Source organism: Botrytis fragariae (assembly GCF_013461495.1).
Source record: "Botrytis fragariae strain BVB16 chromosome Unknown tig00000006, whole genome shotgun sequence".
In the NCBI taxonomy this organism is placed as follows: domain Eukaryota; kingdom Fungi; phylum Ascomycota; class Leotiomycetes; order Helotiales; family Sclerotiniaceae; genus Botrytis; species Botrytis fragariae.
In genome coordinates, this window is record NW_023500988.1 from 2,203,507 (window position 1) to 2,224,239 (window position 20,733).

At 43.7% G+C, this 20,733-nt stretch overlaps 4 protein-coding genes across 4 annotated transcripts; 3 read left to right on the forward strand and 1 right to left on the reverse strand.

The window, feature by feature from the left end:
- Nucleotides 1-130: 130 nt before the first annotated feature.
- Nucleotides 131-5,562, forward strand: Bfra_001846 (putative nuclear pore complex subunit protein; the record flags this gene model as incomplete). The annotated part of the gene is given in 8 exon segments (XM_037332271.1): nucleotides 131-320; nucleotides 386-1,012; nucleotides 1,107-1,340; nucleotides 1,395-2,426; nucleotides 2,438-4,930; nucleotides 4,980-5,135; nucleotides 5,185-5,453; nucleotides 5,512-5,562. 8 exon segments carry the CDS (start codon nucleotides 131-133, stop codon nucleotides 5,560-5,562), a joined length of 5,052 nt encoding a protein of 1,683 aa, XP_037196425.1.
- Nucleotides 5,563-6,505: 943 nt separating this feature from the next.
- Nucleotides 6,506-9,379, forward strand: Bfra_001847 (putative ubiquitin ligase subunit protein; the record flags this gene model as incomplete). The annotated part of the gene is made up of 4 exons (XM_037332272.1): nucleotides 6,506-6,924; nucleotides 7,104-7,296; nucleotides 7,354-9,253; nucleotides 9,318-9,379. 4 exons carry the CDS (start codon nucleotides 6,506-6,508, stop codon nucleotides 9,377-9,379), a joined length of 2,574 nt encoding a protein of 857 aa, XP_037196426.1.
- A 1,149-nt stretch (nucleotides 9,380-10,528) lies between these two features.
- On the reverse strand, nucleotides 10,529-12,112 carry Bfra_001848 (uncharacterized protein; the record flags this gene model as incomplete). The annotated part of the gene is made up of 1 exon (XM_037332273.1): nucleotides 10,529-12,112. The coding sequence occupies one exon, from the start codon at nucleotides 12,110-12,112 to the stop codon at nucleotides 10,529-10,531; it is 1,584 nt and encodes a 527-aa protein (XP_037196427.1).
- A 3,685-nt stretch (nucleotides 12,113-15,797) lies between these two features.
- Bfra_001849 (uncharacterized protein) lies at nucleotides 15,798-17,536 on the forward strand (the record flags this gene model as incomplete). Its single annotated transcript, XM_037332274.1, has 3 exons — nucleotides 15,798-15,838; nucleotides 15,896-15,967; nucleotides 16,021-17,536. 3 exons carry the CDS (start codon nucleotides 15,798-15,800, stop codon nucleotides 17,534-17,536), a joined length of 1,629 nt encoding a protein of 542 aa, XP_037196428.1.
- Between the last annotated feature and the right edge of the window lie 3,197 nt (nucleotides 17,537-20,733).

Genomic DNA, 20,733 nt, shown 5'->3' on the forward strand with positions numbered 1-20,733 from the left:
ACAGCATCTGCGACAACGAAACAATTACAACTTGTCATGAAAAGGATACAAATCTAACCCTTTGAACTTTCATGAGTTCTATGCCAGATCGATTCCCTGTGTTCCACGCCTTGGCGCAACCTTCTCAACCATGGCGGAGCAACCCAGTAGTAGCTTGAATGAAATCCAGGCCTTGCATTCAGACCTTCTTGCACTATCAAACTCCCGTCTTTCGAACCTTGACCGACTAGCTATTGAACTCGAAGCTCATATTACAGCTTTTCGTAACCTCCTGAACCAGAAGAATCGAAATGAGCAAAGTCGGCAGAGTATCACAAAGGGTATGTAATTTTCTACAGCCATGCGCAACCCTATAAAAACCCCAAAACTAATACAATCATAATAGAAATCTTCGAGCGAGATGGGCAGATATACAAGATTAACGAGGACTTCCAACAGGGAACCTTTCAACTAGCAGATGAATTGAACCTTGATGAAATTGAAGCTTCCCAAATCTTTTTCGACGCACGAGACGATGCCGATGCGACAGGACGTTCAGTTTTGTCATGCTCTATAATACGCTTTCATCAGCGACGAAAGCTTTTGTTGGACTGCTTGCGTCTTACTCTTCAACAAATTGCTGAGTTGGAAGGCAATTCGGAACAGGAGCAGGAACTGAAGACATTTCTAGAACATATCATCAAAGAAACTATCACTCCAACTACGGCCACTACTACAAACACAACGAGAAATGCGCCAACGTTCATATCAAAATGTATTTCTGCCATGGGTGATATCAGACAGTGGCTTCAAAAGATTTCGGACAAAGTTAGTAGTGCGTCTGTATTAGGGCAGCCATCGCAGCCAGAGCTTTTGGAAATCATGGAGTATCAGCGACACAGTCTTATCAAACAACATGAGTTACTAGGCGTCATTATACTCTATCTGGTGAAAGCCGATCGTTCTAGCGTGGAAGATTTTGAGCTACTACTTGGAGTTTTGAAGAAAGCGGATAAGTATGATAATGTTTTGGGTAAGCATTGCTTAATTTTGAAATCAGGACTAGAGCTACTACAAGATGTCTTCTGTTTTACAGTAGTACAATTTCAACTAACACATTCTTACAGTGCACCATTTTCCAGCTCTAGCTGCTTATATTTGGCGCTTTGGTTCTCCAGAAGGTGGATCAACGATACAAGATGCAAGAGCGCTGGACAAGAAGATTAACGTTAAAACCGACCAGAATGCATGGGTATTGCCTTATGCTCATGCCGCATTTCGAGCATGGTGGCTGGCGGAATATAGTGGGTGGTATGTTGAACATCATGATGGATTACCACATGGCATTAATCTTGAAGAAGGTTAGTTAGATGTATGAATTCCTCATTTTCCAAATAATCTAATGAAAACATCAGAAGCCAAACAGCGATCTCAACAGTTCAACGAAGCTTTGAAAGATGGAGCTTTCGATTTCTTGTTGTCTCTTTCTGCTGATGTCAAAGCCGCAAGCTGGACAGAACCGTCACGTCAAGGATTTCGGTTGTGGCTACAGAGAAAAGCTCCTCAGCTTTTGTCCGATTCGGTCTCTTTCTCTGATTTTTTTGAAGATCAATTTATGGAGCAACTACAGACATTTATCGAAAGTTTCATAACGAACTTGCCAGACGTGTTAAGGAAGTTGAGGATAGATGAGGATGAGCAACGTCAACTCAGTCATGAGCATGAGCACGATCTAGATCTAGAGCGATTTATAATTGTCATCTCTTATGCCTTTGATGGACGCCCAAAAGCTGCTTTGGACGGATTTTGGGATGTTCCAGATGGTGTGTTAATCGGTTTCATGTACTGGGCTTCGCGGCGTGCTTCAACCCCGCTGGTCTCGGCATTCTGTGAAATGCTCCAGGCAATTTCGGGTGATGATGAGTGTGCAACTGCTGCGCACGAATTTCTGCTTGACGAAAGCCCTCAAGCTGGAAAAATGAAACGGGCTCATGCACTCACGTGGAATCAGATATTCAAAGAACTAACGTTTTTCACCAATAAACTTCGAGATCAACCAGTACCACAAGCTCAGGCTTATCGCCATGGGAAGCCAAATCACGACCAAGCAGAATTAGAGCCAGAATCTTATATTATGCTAGAGTCTTATCTCCGCCTCATATCTCAACTCTGTTCGCATAGTGCAGTCGCCAGGCAATTTTTGATGCAGCATCCATCGTATCAGCTTACAGACCTGCTTTTCCAACTTGCATCCAGTTCGATACCATCGCGATTCAGAGCTGGTGCTTTCACAGCACTGCGTTCTTTGCTAAGTAACAAAACGAAAGCGGCAGCCGAGTACTTGTGGACAGCTCTTGACATCTGGGTCTCCGGGGATACGTGCATAATCCCAGCACCCAAAGAAATACAGCTCCTCCGTCCTACGCACCTGATGCAATTCTCCGCAAGTTTGGCACAGGGTTTGAAGAACCAGATGCATTCATCCTACTTCTCCATGCTCTTGTACTACCTTACGAAGAAGATAGTGCCCTACGAGATGGCTTACCATTCCCCGAACTTCTCGGAACTTCCAATCGCATGCCTGGAATAGATCCATATGTCGATTTCGCCGTTGGCCAAGTGTTTGGATCTAAAATGAGTGAGATAATGGATCCCATACAGCTGAGACTATTACAATTGACTTGTCTTACTTTCATTACAACTTGCTTGGAGACTTTCAATGAAGATCTCGTGATATTTGCAAATCGTTCTAACATCTCAGTTGACACTGCTATAAAAACTTCCGATCTACAAACTTACGTTTTATTACATCCATTTTCTAGGGTGATGGAGTGGATGTACAATTCCAGCGTAATGGATGCGATATTTGCTGCAATTCACCAAGACGTTAACGAAGTTGCCAGCGCGGCTCCTGATTCACCATCAATCATGTGTCTCCTCCAAGGGATACGTGCAGTGACCTTGATTATGGATCTGCAACCAACTTACCGAGATATCGTTCGACCTCTAGTTAAGCATCAGGCTAGCCATCGTCGCGCCCCAGTTCCAAACACCGCGTACGCATCTTTTGAAGACGGAGTACTCAATCACTTAAGTATCATTCCTGATTTGGGCTTATACTGTAGCTCCGGCAATCCCGAATTGGTGATAGCATCTCTGAAACTGCTCGAAAAACTTTCTGCCTCGCCACGGCTCGCCCCTGCTCCCAAAACAGGTAGCAGAAGGATCGACCGTAATAAAGCAATTGCTGCTCTAGAGGAAAATAATGCGGCGGAGGCTATTTCACGCACACTCCTGCAAGAGACTGAAGCAAGTATTGATGAGACCCAAGGCCAAACGTCCGATTCATATATCATCAAAGTCCAAATACTGGATTTCCTTATCGCCTGTCTCGAGGCGTGTCCAGGTCAGACTACAATAGCTCATTTACTTCTCGGTTTCCAGTGCAGAGATGATCATTTAGAAGTCGATATGGATTCCCTTTTCAGCCGTCGGATTTCGCTCTTCCATTCGATATTAAGGTTGGCTAATGATATATCTCTCGAGGGTGAGGGAAACATCTCTTCATGGCTTGTCTCCTTAAGATATAAATGCCTGCGACTACTTAAACAACTATGGTATTCGCCCATTTCATCAAGCCTTGTTATGATAGAGATGCGGGCCAATAATTCATTTTTCGAAATGTTTATCAGACAAACTTTGATTACGCCAGGGTTGTTGTGGGATGGCCGAGATCTCGCAGACCCTGAATTTTTGGACGCGACTTCCGCCTCCTGCCTCTCAAACTTTTTAAATCAACGCGCCAACGTCTTGCAATACACATCTGCTGAGTTACGCCAGATAGCACTCAGCCATCTGCCTTCTCTGAAGGAACGAATGTTTAACACACTACTTGGGTCAACAATTGTGGAAGAAGGCCAACAGGTTGATAATTGTTCCGTTTTTGATCTTTTCGACTTCATGGATATACCTTTGAATCAATCGATCGCCCTTCGCTCGTTATCCTGGTTCAAAGATATCGATGTCAGCGTCTGTGAGGAGGTCCATACCGATTGCCCTCCATTATTCAACATGATGAAACTTGAAGAGCTTCTCACTTTACGAAGATCTGAGCTCGCCGCTTTGAAGAGACTCGAAAATCCTCAAGATGTAGTTGTATTCAATAACGAAGCCCAAATGATGTTCAACTACTATTTTATCGATAACAAATTGAAGGAACTGAGAGCAGCTCGGCACAAGGCGCTGCAATCTTGGGTCCAATTATTACTCGTGATGGTAGAGACCATGTCTTATGACGAACCGACCAAGATAGTTTTTGTATTGCAGACTTTGCAAATAATTCTACCCCGGCTAGAAAACTGCCTAGAAAATGCAGCTGATGCGTTAGAGCTAGCTAAACTCACCAAGGCACTCTTGTTCAGCTTGAATCTAGATTCCAACACTTTCAAGGAAGGTGACTTGGGACAAAATCTAAGCGATAAGCTCTTCCACGTGTTCGAATTGTCGCTTAGAGCTATAAATGCCGTCGGTGCTAACGGTTCCTTAAAAGAAATTTTCTATAGTATCAGCTATCGCTATCTTACAGGAACGTCAGAAACTGAAGTTCCAGCTCTTTCCGAAATAAATAGCCTCAACGGCGACACGTATCGTGCCGGTCGAAGCAATCAAGCTCCTGCTCCTGCTCTTGTTCCTGGGCTACGCAAACCGCATAGTACGCAGACAGTCAAACTGGCTGGTGATCGATTAATAGATATAATCTGTGATGATGCTTTGGTCGGAGAACAGAACTGCAGAATTGCAGCATTGCTACTTCTTGGGGCCTTGGTGAAAATGGCTAAACAAGAAAACTCCAATTATATCATTGAATCTCTTAACCGTCTTAACTTTATAAGTATCCTGGTAAACTCCATTGGCGACTTGGCAACGATTCTACAGGAGACATCGCGCGAAGGTGAGATTGTATTCCTAGTTAAAGCTGGACATATATTAACTTGATGTAGACTCAACTATACTTCTTTCCGATTTTTATGCTAGATTGGCACTTCTTGTTCATATATCACAAACTCGCTCGGGAGCTACTGCCGTCCTGAATTCGGGCCTGTTTCATGCCATATTAGCCTCTGGGCTATTTGCCCTAGATACCGACCTCGAGATTGGTAAGTTCCTCCTTCGAGTAGACCCTATGCACATGCTAAGTGACTTTAGATTTCGAAGACTCGGAGGCGGTCAGTAGGCATTATAGCTTACTTGCGGCAATCATGAGGGTCATATGTTGTGCTCTCGTAAGTCGCGGCTTGCAAAATGAACAAAGTTTGGACCAAGGGAGGAGATTCCTCGCCGACAATAGAGCTGCCATATTGGCAGTACTCAAGAAGTCTGCCGGACTTGGGACTGGGAATGACTCCGCAGAGCAGAGCATCGTTGATATATCAGACTCATTCATGCTACTCATGACTATAACTCGCTTTGTCGACGTAAGTTATAAACCCCCTCCACAAGATCTTTTCTTTCGCCCTCTAATAGTATTATCAGTTTGAAGAGACAATCATCCAAAAACGACCCACTCTGAGATCTTTCACTTGAGAAATTGAGCTTGGATTGGATATTTTGTGTATCAAGGAGATGTGGGCGATGATAGAGGAACTGCTCATGATAATGCCTAATCAGAAAGGAAAGACGACTTGGTGCTCATGTATAGAGTTTAGAATGCCAAATATCATGAATTGATCAAATCCTATAATCATCAAATTCCTCGTGTCTATTAATCCGAAATCTAATATGACCACAACATATCGTTCGTGCCATCTTTCTCTTCTAGCAGTAGGATTAGTACAATCTAGATGTCTTCGAGTCTTTTGAAAGACCAGATCAGGAAGACACTCGACCTTAAGATTGGGATTAGTAGCTGATTTGACATCCACATTGAACTACCTACTAACATGACTTGGTGCGTAGTTAAAGCAAAGCATTCGAACCTTTCGACTGTCTTTACTATTAAGCCTTCAGCATCTACATACTAGATATATGCATACTGGGTACTTTCCATTGTTTTATACTAATAAGATGTACATTCTAATGGTTTGCATTGCTCTAAACCAAGGATCACCATTATTTACAAGTCTTGTTATATTATCCATCAATTGAGAGACCTCGGAACATATAAGAACTCTTATCGCCGTTATCGCCTATCAGTAGCAATCTGCCATACATACCTACCCATTCATAGTTCGCGGCTTCCTTCCGAGCATATCCATCATACCGTGCAACATTCCTATTTCTATTTCTCCTCATGTAACATCCACGGGAATATCAAGGTACAAAGGGGAAAAAGAAAAGGTATATCCGTCATCAATGTACCATCAGCATTAATGTTGTGATCTGACACGTAGAAAGAGCTGCAGTAGGAGTTACAGCATTTAATCTCCAATCCAGGGAGCTCCCCGAGCTTTGCGGCCACTAAGATTGACCCCTCACCTCACAAGAGAACGGAAGGCGAAATTATATCACTTGTGTTTACTTCAGTTCGATGTGGCCTTCACACGATCGTGCAGTTGATCTCTCCTCGACATCCTCCAATTCGTCCGCCAAAAGAAAACATCGCGATTCTCAAGGTCCAGATTCAAACTCCGCGAACACGCCCCCCGGTACATCTAAGGTTGATTATCATTCTTCGAAAAAGCTAAGGTCAATTTCATCATCAAAAAGTCCAGGTTTACAGTCCAACATGAACAAGACAATGGGATTTTCGCGTCCAGGGGTGGTAGATTTGACGAGGCCATCGAATTTTCAACCGCATACTGGAGCGAAGAGATTGGTGATTAAGAACCTCAGGATAAGTTCTCCGAATGATGGAGAGCAGTATTTCAAGAAGACCTGGAACGAGTTAGATAATGCTTTGACATCAGTATTTAGCAACAAGCAGCCAGTAACACCATTGGAAGTTCTGTAAGCTTTATTGACTCTTTTATATTGCACCCCAATTGTCAACTCCATTTGCTTCTTCTATTTTCTCCTCTAGTACCACTGCTTCCATTCCTCGCCCTTTCTGACAGTCTTGCTCAATGTTCAATCACGTTGCATCTCATCTTTCCCAATAGGCAATCACTGACCCTTCAATATTTCAGATGTCGTGGAGTCGAATCGATTTGTCGGCGTGGAAAAGATAAGGCGGATCAACTATACAGACATCTAGAACTGCATTGTCACACACACATCAAGGATGGACTCTTACCAGCTATTTTAAGCAAAGGAGATTCCAGCTCGGTAGAAACTCTGCGAGCTGTTGAGACTGTGTGGGGGGTATGGAGAACCCAATTGGTAGGCCTGCAAATAGACTTATGCCAATCTAGAGAAAAATACTGACAACGAGGTCAGATTCTATTGAGATCCATATTCAGCTATCTTGACAGATCATATCTGCTGAACTCGAAGACACTTCCGCAACTCGAAGACATGGGTATACGACAATTCCGCCAAATTGTGTTTTTAAAAGGAAAGGAGATCAGCAAAACAGGAGCACAAGCTATACTGGGGATATGTGAACTGGTAGAGTATGATAGGAAGTCTTTAGATTTGTTTGATTCAGCCCTTCTCCGAGCTTCCATCGCCACAATTCACATACTTGGTATATACACAAGCCTTTTCGAGGAACGATTTCAAGAGCTTTCTTCAGCCTACCTCGAGAATTTTGCATCAGAACGGAGCTCTTCGCCACTAAGAGAATATATCTCTTCTTGCGACGACCTGTTACGACGAGAAAGTCTCCGTTGCGATACATACAACTTTGACAGCACTACCAAAAAAACATTGCTTGACACCGCTCACGATATTTTGGTCCGCAAACGCGCCGACGTCCTCCTAGAAACAGTAGCTGTATCTAAGCTCTTGGACGACAAAGAAATGACACCACTGAAATCTTTGTACCAGCTATTGAGACTTTCGGATATCCAGGCACAGCTCAAAAAGCCTTTCGCCCATTATATAAAATCTGTTGGATCATCTATTGCAATGGATAAAGAAAGGGGCGATGAGATGGTTGTTCGCCTGCTCGAACTGAAACGGTCATTGGATACTGTCATCCGTGATGCCTTCAACAAGGATGGGACGTTTACTTTCTGTCTTCGGGATGCATTTGGACAATTCATAAATGACCGCCAAGTTGCCAAGGCATGGGGTACAGATACCTCTAAAGTTGGGGAAATGATTGCGAAATACATGGATGGTTTACTGCGTGGGGGACTTAAGGCTGTACCTCGTTCTCTGGTATCTGATGTCACAGATCGCAATGAGGCTGAGAAGAATGGACAAGCTAGTACCGGGGATGAGGATGCAGAATTGGACCGTCAACTAGAACAAGGTCTTGAGCTGTTCCGTTTCATTGAAGGGAAAGACGTATTTGAAGCTTTTTACAAGAAAGATCTGGCACGTCGCTTGTTGATGGCACGCAGTGCAAGTCAAGATGCTGAGAGGAATATGCTTGCTAAGTTAAGAGGTGAATGTGGTAACAGCTTCACGCATAATCTCGAACAGATGTTTAAAGATCAAGATATCTCTCGGGATGAAATGATCTCATATAAGCAGTCTCTAAGCAATACAAGCAAGACAACACTGGATCTACAAGTTAGTGTCCTCTCGTCTGCTGCTTGGCCAACTTATCCGGATATCGAAGTCAATCTTCCTGCCGAAGTTGCGAGACATATTGAAAAGTACGACCGGCATTATAAGCACAAACACAGTGGGCGCCGACTGACTTGGAAGCATTCTCTAGCACATAGCGTTGTCAAAGCAACGTTCAAAAAAAGTGTTAAGGAACTCCTTGTTAGTGGTTTCCAAGCTATAGTACTTGTTCTTTTCAACGATCTTGAAGATGGCGGTCACCTTTCCTACAAGGATATCTCTAAAGCAACAGGTCTCGTTGACGTTGAACTAAAACGAACCCTCCAGTCGCTTGCATGCGCCAAAATTCGGCCCTTGGCTAAATATCCTAAAGGCAGAGATATCAACGATACTGACACTTTTACCATCAATCTCAATTTCTCAGATCCAAAATATAGAATCAAGATTAACCAAATTCAATTGAAAGAGACCAAGGAGGAAAACAAAGAAACGCATGAGAGAGTTATTCAAGATAGAAGTTTTGAAACCCAGGCTGCGATTGTTAGAATCATGAAGTCTAGAAAGACGATGACGCATCAAAATTTGGTGGCGGAGGTTATTAATCAAACTAAAGGGAGAGGTGCTGTAGAGCCGGCGGAGATCAAGAAGCACATTGAGAGTAAGTTTTCCTGTTTACTACCGAACATTTTACCAGAGGATAGAAGGGCTAACAGTTTTTGAAGAATTAATTGAAAAGGATTATATCGAGCGAGAAGACGGCGGTCTTTATACATACCTGGCATAAAAAGCATGGTAATGTATCGCATTTGGGAGTTATGGCTGGCATTGTAAGGAATCAGGATTTACGTCCATAGGTATGGTTCGATATGCATCTACGAATATAAATATTTTAGCAAAGATTCAATATTATTGAGGGGGAAAAAACACTCATAAATTTGTTGTTTGTTTCGATGCGAGAGACTTTATAGTAGTTCCTTGTGAAGAAGATCTGGATGTGCAATTCTTCGTCGGATTAGAATCTAGTCGTTTGACACTCGTTGACTCATGCACGATTGTATGTTAAAGCGGTAAGTTTTTATCTGGGGTCTGATATGAATTGGATGAGAGTATTGTTACTATTATAGCGTTATTGTAAAGCTTAAAGAAAGGAAAAGCTTTGGAAAAGACTGGGTTTGGAAATGGATTATGAGGAGAGATGAGATGGATGATATGTTGTGATGTGATATGATGAGAAATGCAAGGAGAAAAGAATTCGTGTCATTGAACTTTGAAGGGTGTGTTTTTCTTTTTGGGTGATACGGGAAGAGATATTGTAAGGTGCTCGGTTGGATTGCATTGTATTACTTGGTGTATTGTTCCATTTAACGGAAATTTATTGATCGAAGAGCTGGTGTTGGGTATTTGGAGATCAGACGATCTGATTACGTAGAGAGAGAGAGAGAGATTCACATCAGACGCTATTAATATACATGAGACGTGTGCCCGAATTTCATTTACGACATAGAGGAGATTTGCAACTTTTAAGGATGTTCTTATCGTGAGATTGAAGACAAGCTGGTTATTTGTGGATAATATATTATTATTACTATTACTATTATTTGTTATGATTGTGAGACTAATGCATCTTCTAATGTGCGTAATGCGAATATATAGGAAGAGAAGATTGGTGATTGTGATATTACATTATGTCGTTTCTCTCCGTATCTTACTTCGTGCGGTGTTGTTCAAATCGGATGGTTTCCAAACTTTGCTTTGTAGTTCGCTAGAAACCCACTGTATACTACCTGTACTTCGATACCATACAACAGACCTTGCTGCGATGAAAATATAGATATCAGATTGATTAAGCAGAGAAGGAAGTCCAATCCACAAGTATCGGAATACTCAAGCACTGATCACGAATACAAGACCGCAGAGCACAGCTCTTAAATCCTCAATACAGCCGCCTATGATTAAGCCATCCAGCGTAATAGGAGGAGATGAGTACCTGCCAATCGAACGGGCTCATACGAATGAGAGTCATCCCATCACCCATCCATCCCATGGTGATGTTGTAAGCGTCGGACTTCGAGAACCCGAATCGGGTGATAAGGTTTTGGTAGATCCAGGTGCGCGAATTGGCGGTGTTCCAATTGCATCTAGGGTACATGTGCGCGGTTATAGGGGTGTCGGGAGCTGGTTGTCGGCGGATGTTGGGCGTGGGGTCGTGGTATAGGCTGGGGTAGCAGTTCAATTGGAAATTCACGGGAGGGGAGGCGGAGGCGGGGGTGCAGGGAATAAGATCCATATTTCTGGCAACGTTCCAGCGGATGGCTAGCTCTAATTCGACTCGTGAAAAGCTGAGGCTGGTGAATATTGATGGGTCTGTGGAATTGGGTGGGCATTGGAGCGGAGAAAGAGAGAGTCGCATGGAACGTCTTGTGACTCCGAGGTTACCTGGTGCGGAGGGCAGGGAGGTTGAAGTAGAACCCGAAGCCGAAGCTGTGTTGGGCCAGTGTTGTGGAGATTTGGGGTAGGACTGCGAGGGACGCGATACAAGTGTCCAATCTGAGGCGTAAGAGATGTAAGAAGACCCTGCGGGGCTAGCACGCTCATTGGAGGGATTGTTGTCCTCGCCACCACGCGTTTCGGCTGTTGATCTCCAGGCGGAATCATTACTATCTACAGAATCTAATTCGGTGATAGATACAACACTACCACGCATTCCGACTGTTGAGTCCATTGTGGAATCACTACCTTCTGTAGGATATCCTTCTGCCCCTAACTCTGACCTGGCACCACCATTGTGCTGAATATCTTCCCTCTTGCGTTGTGCTTGCTCGATGGTTGCTCTTGCGACATAATACGGGGACATCGATTGTGAAGAATTTGAATCATGTTCGTCTGTCTCGTAGTTCCGCTCAAATCCCATGTTACGAGGCGGTGAAACTTGTGTAGGAGCAGATAGTGGAGTTCGGAGTTGAGCTTGTCGATGTCTTGTATATCCGTCAGGATCTCCAAGCCTACCGTTGGTATTGTTGATTGCTCTTGTCTGATTTTGATCATGATGTGTATGCTCACCTTGCATACTGACTTGTGAGCCTTGGGTGGCAGGATATTCGCGAGCAGAGGCTTCGTCTTTACTCTGGGTATGTCCTTCAGCGCCATGTTGTATAATGTAATCAGTAATCTTGAGACGATGTTTTGCTTCCCTTAAACGGTGGGCGGTATCTATGAGATCTGATTCCGAAGCCCTCAACCTCTCGCACAATATGCTGTATTGTTCCTGATAGAAGTCGTAGTCCGTTAAGTCTCGCTGTGTCTCTGTGGTGGTCGCGCGTTCTGGGCTTCTTCCTCTAGGGGTTACAATGGGAACGGATAATGAGGTTGGATCTCTTCTTATAGTACGTTCAACATCACGCCTGTATGCCTCTAAAAAAGGATTCACACTTGGGCTCTTCGCACGACGCGAATGATTGCCAAGTAGGCGCACTCTCGGGGAGGCGCTTCTTACGCGAGGTGGATGATGCTCACTCATTGCTGCAAATACGTCTCGCAGACTTTTGGAAATAGATGAGATCTGGGAACGGGGAATGAGGAATAGCTGTGTTGATTGAAATAGATGAGATTTGAGTATTGGAGACGGAGAGTCGCTCAAGATGGATAATAGCTATGGACTGGAGATGAGAGAGTATGTTGAATATAATGTTTTAGGAAATGGAGATGAAGGGTTTGGGTTGAATGGGAAGAGGAAAATTTTCACAATTCGGTTTGTGTGAAAATTCAATACTAGTAATTTAGACGACTGGAAAAGTTCAATACTGGTAATTTATAGCGACTGGTCTTAAAGTTAAAGCTAATTACGGTGTACGGTTTTGCTTATGTCCAACTTTTAAATACTGTCTGCATTGTGAAATTTTCGGTCATAGGAAACAAACTTGGAATTTGACAAATTAAGCCTCTGGAGTGCTTCGTCTGTTACTTCATTTTTTTCATCAGCGATCTTAATGTCGCCACACGGTAGGATATTGTAGATGGATCATAAAAAATCTTGAATAAATCTACTATGATCTCGAGACTTCTCCCCTGGGGGATAACAGGCTCTCTGGCACTCTCCAGGTCTCCGTTCATTCGATGGGCACCCGTAGAAGACTACCACTGGCGCTAATTTAGGCAAAGACGATGAAAACAGGATGAAAAGATGCTGATTGTTCTAGAGACGCACACAGTTGGCTATATGAACCGTCTTCCGTAGTATATAGATCCATGGTTGTGCTTTTCACTTAGAGCATAACGATGAAAACTTTCAAAGAGAGCAATGGTGGTAACATCATAACCACAACCAACTTTATCAATTCCATTATCAATCTCACGTTTGAAGATCAGACAAACAGCGATGAAAGATCACTGTCCACTGAGACAGTGATTGGTATGGATGGTACCATCCAATTTACGTACGAAGTTGTACGCAAAGGAACGTTTGTGACCTGGTGCTCAGGTGTATGAGGACCCTTCTAATCCAAAGGATACGACCCAAGCAGCACTGATAATCCCATGTGGCTTATGAAAAAACAATACGAGGTAATTCCGTCGATAAAGAATAAATGGGGAGATTGATTCGACGTAAAACAACAGCATTTGAGGGATGGAGGGATCACAAAATGAAAATTACATGTTTTCTTGTTTGTTGATTGATACTGTGCCGTGTACTGTCCTGGCCCTGCAAAGGGTCGTGGACTTTGGCGAAGATAACTTTCGGCCTTAAAGACCATCGCAAAGGTCAGGCCATATTTGTTGGCAGTTCAAAGGGTCGAAAGGCTTTTGGAAAGGCTCTACTCTCTCTTTCTTATAGACCGAGAAGATGCTAATAATAGTAGTACAGAGACTTGTCCTACCGATTGCAAGGATAGAAGATTATTTGTCAAATACTAATAATAGTCAAATGTATGAATTGTGGTTACAATACCTAGCTAGGTAGGTAGCTATAGGAAGGTAAATGGATTGATATACTTTTGGAAATTTCGGACCCGAAATTGGTACGCATCTGTGCACACCACACGAACAAAGTAAAGGCACAGCTCATTTCAATTGCTTGGGAACGGGACGGCATTACACATCATCAAAATGTCAAATGAAATGCACCGGTAAGGGTATCTGTGTGCTTTACATTTACATGAATCGTCAAAGAGCATAAACATGGGGGGTATGCAAAGTATGATCTATCGCGTTCGGCGGAGGGGATATATTAAACTTCTCCTTCCAAGGACTAGGTACTCTCCATTCCGGATAGATACTACCTAGATACTCTGTATCCAGTCAACTGGTAAACTTAAGCTATGATCCATTGTGATCTTTACTATTGAGTAGCAGGCTAACAGATATTTGGATTCCGGAGAGGGGGATATATTGTACGGTGTATGAATTACCGTTTGTTCTACTTCTCCCTGGAAACCCTCCGTTTGGATCACTATACAGAATACGGACTCGTCGAGTCAAGAGTCGAGACGGACTTGAGACGGAGTATAGCCAGCCAGCCGTGCCAGCCAACTGAACTTGAAGCCAAGCAATTCAAGATCCACTATGATGTCCACCCTGAATCTGTGATCTCTCCTCGTGAATCTCGTCGAATCCCTTGGTTGGCTCTTGCACCCTTAAGAATTACGACATAGGTGAAGATGTTTTAGAATCTCACATAATCATTGATCAACATCTCCTATTTCTTCCCAGCCGATTCGTGAATAGCGTTCTGGTGTTTCCAAAATCACAGCCACAAATCAAATCAACGATGTCGAATAGCTAACCACTACTACAAGACATACTCAAAATAAACATGTTTGATGGTCATGAAAGCGCCCTGATGGAAGAAAGAGAATCGGTTGGTGGTTACTCTATTACACCAAAATTGGATCTCCACAAGGGTCATGCACATATGGCTGGTGCGACACACTAAAAGGGATAACCGCCGTTCTACCGCCGTTCGAAAGTAAGAATTTTAACGATGATTCGAAACTGTCAGCATTCAAAAGGTCAAAGAGCAACCAAAGAATTCATCTAGTCACATCTACACCCGCGCTTGGTGAAATATAGCGTCAGGGCACTTCTTCCATCTCCAGTGATTCGAGTGGCGATCGCTTCAACTTGGACAAACATTCCGACGTTGTTCAGTCACAGCGTTGCTTCCCCCCACAGCATGGCCAGACGAGCAATCCGAACACAGTATGGAATTTGTGGAACAAACATGCTTCGCCATGTGAGACCACACTCCAATGATTGTGTCTATATCTATACATTCATCGTGAAGTGTGGGTGACCATTGACTGGTCTTGGAAGACACCCCTACTTATGCTGGGTACTTCCATCAACCTTCAGCATTTTTCAAGGATTGAATGGCACGGTATCTAGTCGATGCTGTGTATTCTTTTTAAAAAGGTTGTAATAGCTCTGCTGATCTTCTCTCAATCTCAAATTTTCTTTTGGAAAATTTCTTTTTCTCTACTCGTCACTCTTTCCTTGAACCATTCCTTCATGGGAAATATCCACTCTTTTATATCAAATATCTCTTCTCTCTTTTACATTCCTGGTGAATAATTACCAAACGGCCATAATCTCTACATCGGTCGGCCTCAAGTTGTGGCTGCAACCTCTGTCAGTAAAGGTCGAGGGGAGCGATATTTGGGGGAACTACCTTTCACTCATCGTGACGAGCTTCAGTTGTCATCTCATACATTCTTTACTCACAGAACATTCAACACCACCTCAAAAGTCTCTACCATTCCAAATTCTTGGAACCACACATTTGATCCACTTTCATCGTCTGGGTTATCCATGATCTATCTAACAACCCGTCCGTCCATCTGAAACGCAAAACATCAAAAACTGACTGTCAGGTACGAGCACGGTCCGCGCTTCGTTGATTCCGATTCCTCTACCAAGGCCCCAGATCGACCTTTCAGACCCCTTCTAAGTTTTCGTGCAATTCTGTTGGACTTTTACTACTTGCATATCCGATAAAAGCTGTGCTCATCGCGATTGCTTTCTCATCTTGTACTTTTTCTTCCTCTTACATTCATTAGTTGTCGACCTGTGGGGCTTTAAAAGGGAATCCGGATTTCTTCAGCCTTTGTATATCACCAGACTCCCCCCATATTGCATGTTAAACTTCGAGACATCTAATGGGCATTGTTTGACTCCATAATTACCAAAACTATTTAATATTATTCATAATGGGGTGGTTTGGAAACCAAGATTTGTCTGCCAAGTTTGGGTAAGTCTCTTGACAATGAACATTCATACATACATGTGTCTGATAGATCTTCTATAGCATTGTCCTTGGTGGTGCAATCTTCATCGTATTATCCGCTGGCCTGATAAAAGTATGGCTCAACAAAAGAAAGTAAGATTAAAGCTTCCAACAGTTGGATTTACTTATGCTAAATGTATTCCCAGGCTCGCAAGAAATATCAAAATCGAGGAACTTGAGAAGGCAAACAGCACGCAGGAGAGACTCAACGTAGAGGAGCTTGGTGAAGGCGATCTCTTTGGTGTTCGAGCAATCGAGAGAGGTTTCTTCGGAGGTGTTTCACAATCTCGAAGCAACTCTCCCGCCCAATCAATGTTCGGTCCACCCTCAACATCCGCGGTCGACTTGACAGAAACTTCCAGAGCGCTTGAGGCTATCAGAGGTCCGTCAGCTGCTAGCAGCAGTGAAATTAGTTTATCGAGACGTTCCAGCGAGGTCTCTGCTCCCAAATCGATCAAACATAAGCCATCACCTCTCCGCTTACAGCCTTCTGAAGCGGAAATCAGACGCTCTGCTCTGCCTAATGTTGGAGGCTCATACATACCACCATCACCAATCAAGGAGCTCCAGCCACAACCGAACTCACTTGAAGTTCAATTCGGTAGACCCTCAGTTTCTGACTCTCCTCCCAGCAGAACTCGATCTGAAGAGGAGGTATCTCAACTACATTACCAAGGAGAGGTTCCACGCAACTTCATGTTTTTAGCAGGTCAGCACTCAAGCGTTAGATCTCAATCAGGATCTATATATGGCAGTGCCGAACCATCGCCTCAGAACCAGGCCAAGATCCCCAAGATTCCCACAGCACCAGCTCCAACCCACGTCTTTGGATTCCCTCCCCGATTCTCCGGACGATCACGATCTACATCACCCGAAGAGGAATCTTCCAGTAGCGACCGCTCCTCATCCTCCTCTCCCGAATTACCCGTCCCCGCCATTCCCTCTCCCTACAAACCCTCTTACCAACCCACCACCCTCCTCGAACAAGAACCACAACAACCCAACACCAAATCTCGCTCCTACCAACCCACCCAGCCCTCCGAACTCGAGTCCCAATCCGACTTCTACACCCACTACCGCGAGCACAGCGTCGCCAACTCCATCCTCACCACCCGAACATCCATCCTCGACGACCCCTCTCTCTCGCGTTCCGGCTCCGTGAACCCCGTCCGCGGCCGTCCCGCTTATAAATCTAATTCCCGCACCCCCTCCACCGCCTACACCCATGGTCAAATATCCCGCACCCACGATTCTCTCCGCATGTCTCGCAAAGTCTCCCTCCAAACACAGGAACGTCGGATTTCGCGCGACAGAGATCAGATGCACTATGATCCGACGCTATCTTCCGGGTCCGCGGTGAGAAACCGCAGCGGGAGTGTGCAGGGACGCGCGGTGGATTTTGATCGTCCGAGAGAAAGCCCGTTTAGTAATGCTAATGCGATTACGGGGTCGGAACACGGGAGACAGGAGAGTTACTCGAGTGTGAGTACGGCGAGTAGCAGGGAGAGTTCGAGGGAGGGGAGAGGGAGGAGTGGGAGTGTGGGGGAGGAGGAGTGGAGGGGGAGAGGGAGGGGGAGAAGTACTGTTGAGGAGACGATCGTGGAGGTTTTGACGCCGATGACGAGTCGGGGACAGAGATTTGATGCTAGTGATTTGGTTTAGGGGGAGGATATTCATTTCATTTGTTTCTGCGGTTGGTAGAGTGTGAGGAGGGGAAGATTGTATTTTATTGTATATCTATTGTATATCCATTGTATATCTTAATGGTGTATTAGTATTGGTATTGGTTGGACACATACATATAGGGATGGAATATGAATGAATAGGCCATGGTAGGATAAGAAGGATATGGTTAGCAAAAGTTCGAGACGGCCCCATTGGGAATCCGACATTTTTTTAGTTAGATATTCCATCCCGTAACACGGTATTGCAAATTAAATTACAAATTTTGCTACTTGAATAAATTACTTGGACTAATACTCAAATCCTTGTGTCTAGTGTGAAATTCGACTAGATGTCAATAGGTTCAGAAGTCCAGAGTTTGGAATTTGAACTATCAAACATGACATCGGAAGTCCAAGAAGTCAATCAGTCTCAAGCTCCTTATATACCTAGGTAGCAATCTATACATCGCTGCCTAGTAACCTCATCCGGAACCAAGCAAAGCATAAAGTGAGCATTCAATACTAGCAGAGATCCTGATCTCCATCATCAAAGAGGAGATATTAAGCGATGAAGGGTATGCAGTGATCTTTCAGGAATCACGTTTGCAGTAGGTATACGGGATGGGGTGGAGGAGGATTCTGAGGATTTGGATAAGTGAGGGCTTTGGATAAGCGATGGAAACGGATGGGGATGAATGAATATTGGATGATGGTGAGGAAGTGGAAAGAGGACAGAGGGAATGGAGAAGAGAATAAAGAGGTAGTGATGGTGATGAATCATCGTTGTAATTGTGGTTGAGTCTGGCAATAAAGATGTACGCAACTTTCACATGGTGATTGTGGGTTGAGTTCGGCAACACGATGTCTATATCTTCACATTGTGAGTGTTAATCTGTATGTCTATTGTTGAATAGCTGTTATGGTGAGTGTTCTTGCGGTGAAGAAATCTAGAGAGTAAATCTTGGTGGATGATTGCAGATGATTGAAGTTGTGAGGGCGGTGAATCTGGTAGTATATATTTTCACTCCTAGAGCTGAAGATCTGTGGTTTTCTTCCCGTTGTGAGGCTGTTGGGCATGATGAGGCTAGAGAGTTATCTATATTTGAACTTCGGACAAGTATCGGTCAGTATCGGACGGTCTTGATAGTTGTGTTACTGATGAGAGTGAATGGAGTTGAGATGAATCGAGATGAGTCAGGTTGGATGGCTTGAAAATATTTTCGCGACGTGCTGCAAAGTGATTGTGTGGGTGTAGAATACGAGATGAAGGGCTTGGGTTGGGTTAAGGGGAGAGAATGACGGAATAGAGTTTACGGGGAGAATGTATTGGCATCTTATGCGATTTCAAACTTCTAGAAGGAAATACGATATGGGCTATTTTAAGGGTCGAGAGTCTCTTTGGGAGACTTAAGAATAATCGACAACTAGATTGTAATATCGGGATATGGATTTAAAGATTCAATAAAGTTGCCGGGGAAAAAGCAATACGAGAAACACAATGGGGTGGTTGGAAGACTTGGGGGTTATGCTGCCTATCTGTGGGTCATGTGGTTTTGTTAGCGTTGGGGAAATGGGTGGATGGTATGAGAATATTGTAAATTGATATGATGCATCTTGACTTCTGGAAACCCCGATAATGGCAGGTAGGAAACGTTCAAAATGTGCATTGGAATAGATTGTAAACCGATACGAGGTTTAAAAATGGATCATGTAGCAAGTACTTCTTCTACTCCGTATACGATTCATGATGTGGGCTGGTTGCATGGCTGAGCCAAGTATGAAGAAGGGTCGCAGTTCTCCGGCCTTATGACTATCTATCTAGGGTTTCGTAGATAAGCTTGAAATACTATCAATCTTCACCGGCATCGTCAATCAGAGCCTCATGTAACCAAATGCAAACTTGACAGCAACTACTGGTAAAACAATTGATTAGCTGTCAACTTTCAGCCCGTCGTTCTGTGGAACTTTTTGAAGTTTTTTGATTCATTACCAGCGGGTTAAGTAAATAGTCATTGAAACATTATGCAATACGATACAGGCATCCAACAAATCGGTGTGCCACAGTGCGAGAAATGACTGGACATCGTAATTGCGGATTGCTTCTTCAAACCCAAAGGCTTCAAGCGAGCAGGCCCAAAAATGGTTCAGGTGAGACTGGTGAGTAGCTTAAACAGTTATCACTAGATAGTTATCACCCTTATCACCCTTGCTTTGACTTCTTAGAACAACTTTGCTCATCCTTTTAAAAGTTTAGCACACCTTTTAGCAAGAAATTTGGATGCAAATTGCCGATCCCTTTCGGCCACTACCACTTAACTTGGCCGAGCTTGATTGTTAATAAGAGTTCATGGAATCAGGGCACTGATCATCACCCACACTAATTAAGCATTAAAAATTATGCTTATGACACTTATCCAGAAATTTCAATGCTCGGTGTTGACGGGAAATGGAAATTTGAATACGGATGGTAGGGTTTATAAGTGGTTCTTCGAACATTTGACCCCTGCGGTAAGAATGATAACGATTAATTTTGAATCTACATGCGCCAATCACATTGTGATTTGTAAGCAAGATACCGCATGTGTTCTCCCGCAAACTTGCAAGCTTTCTCAGGAATTCTCTGATACGACGGACTTCAAATGAAATTAATTCCATCTACTCCGTAAAAGCTTCTTAAGGAGCTTGGCAATCAACACATCCCCGAGGGAAAAAACTCTCGTACTGAGAGGACTGAGAGGACTGAGAAGAGAACTGTCAACATTCGGCTGATATTGTATAGGGATAGCTTTGTTTACGTGCCGTATAGTATTCTACTCATTTGGTACATCTTTGTACCTGTTCGCCCAATACGGTAATCTTCTTCCCCCTGAATCGGTTACTTGGCATGTCAGAAATCAATACGAGAGAAGCACGCCTCTTCTCATAGGAACGGTTAATGAGATGATCAGATTTGCCATTTGCTCCTAGGTAATTTTGAGAACAGAAGAAAAAAGCAAGCTACACACATACAAACGAGAAAAAGATGATGGCTTGGTTACACGGTACCTGCCAAGAGTACTGGCATTACAAGGATATATGTTAGAAACTCATGAATATTGCCCGAGTGGGCGAAGTTCAAAATCTCGTGTTCCAATCCCGAAGTACTTTTAATAGTTTCCCGCCTTAATCCTACCTTATCCTAGGTGAGTATCTGAT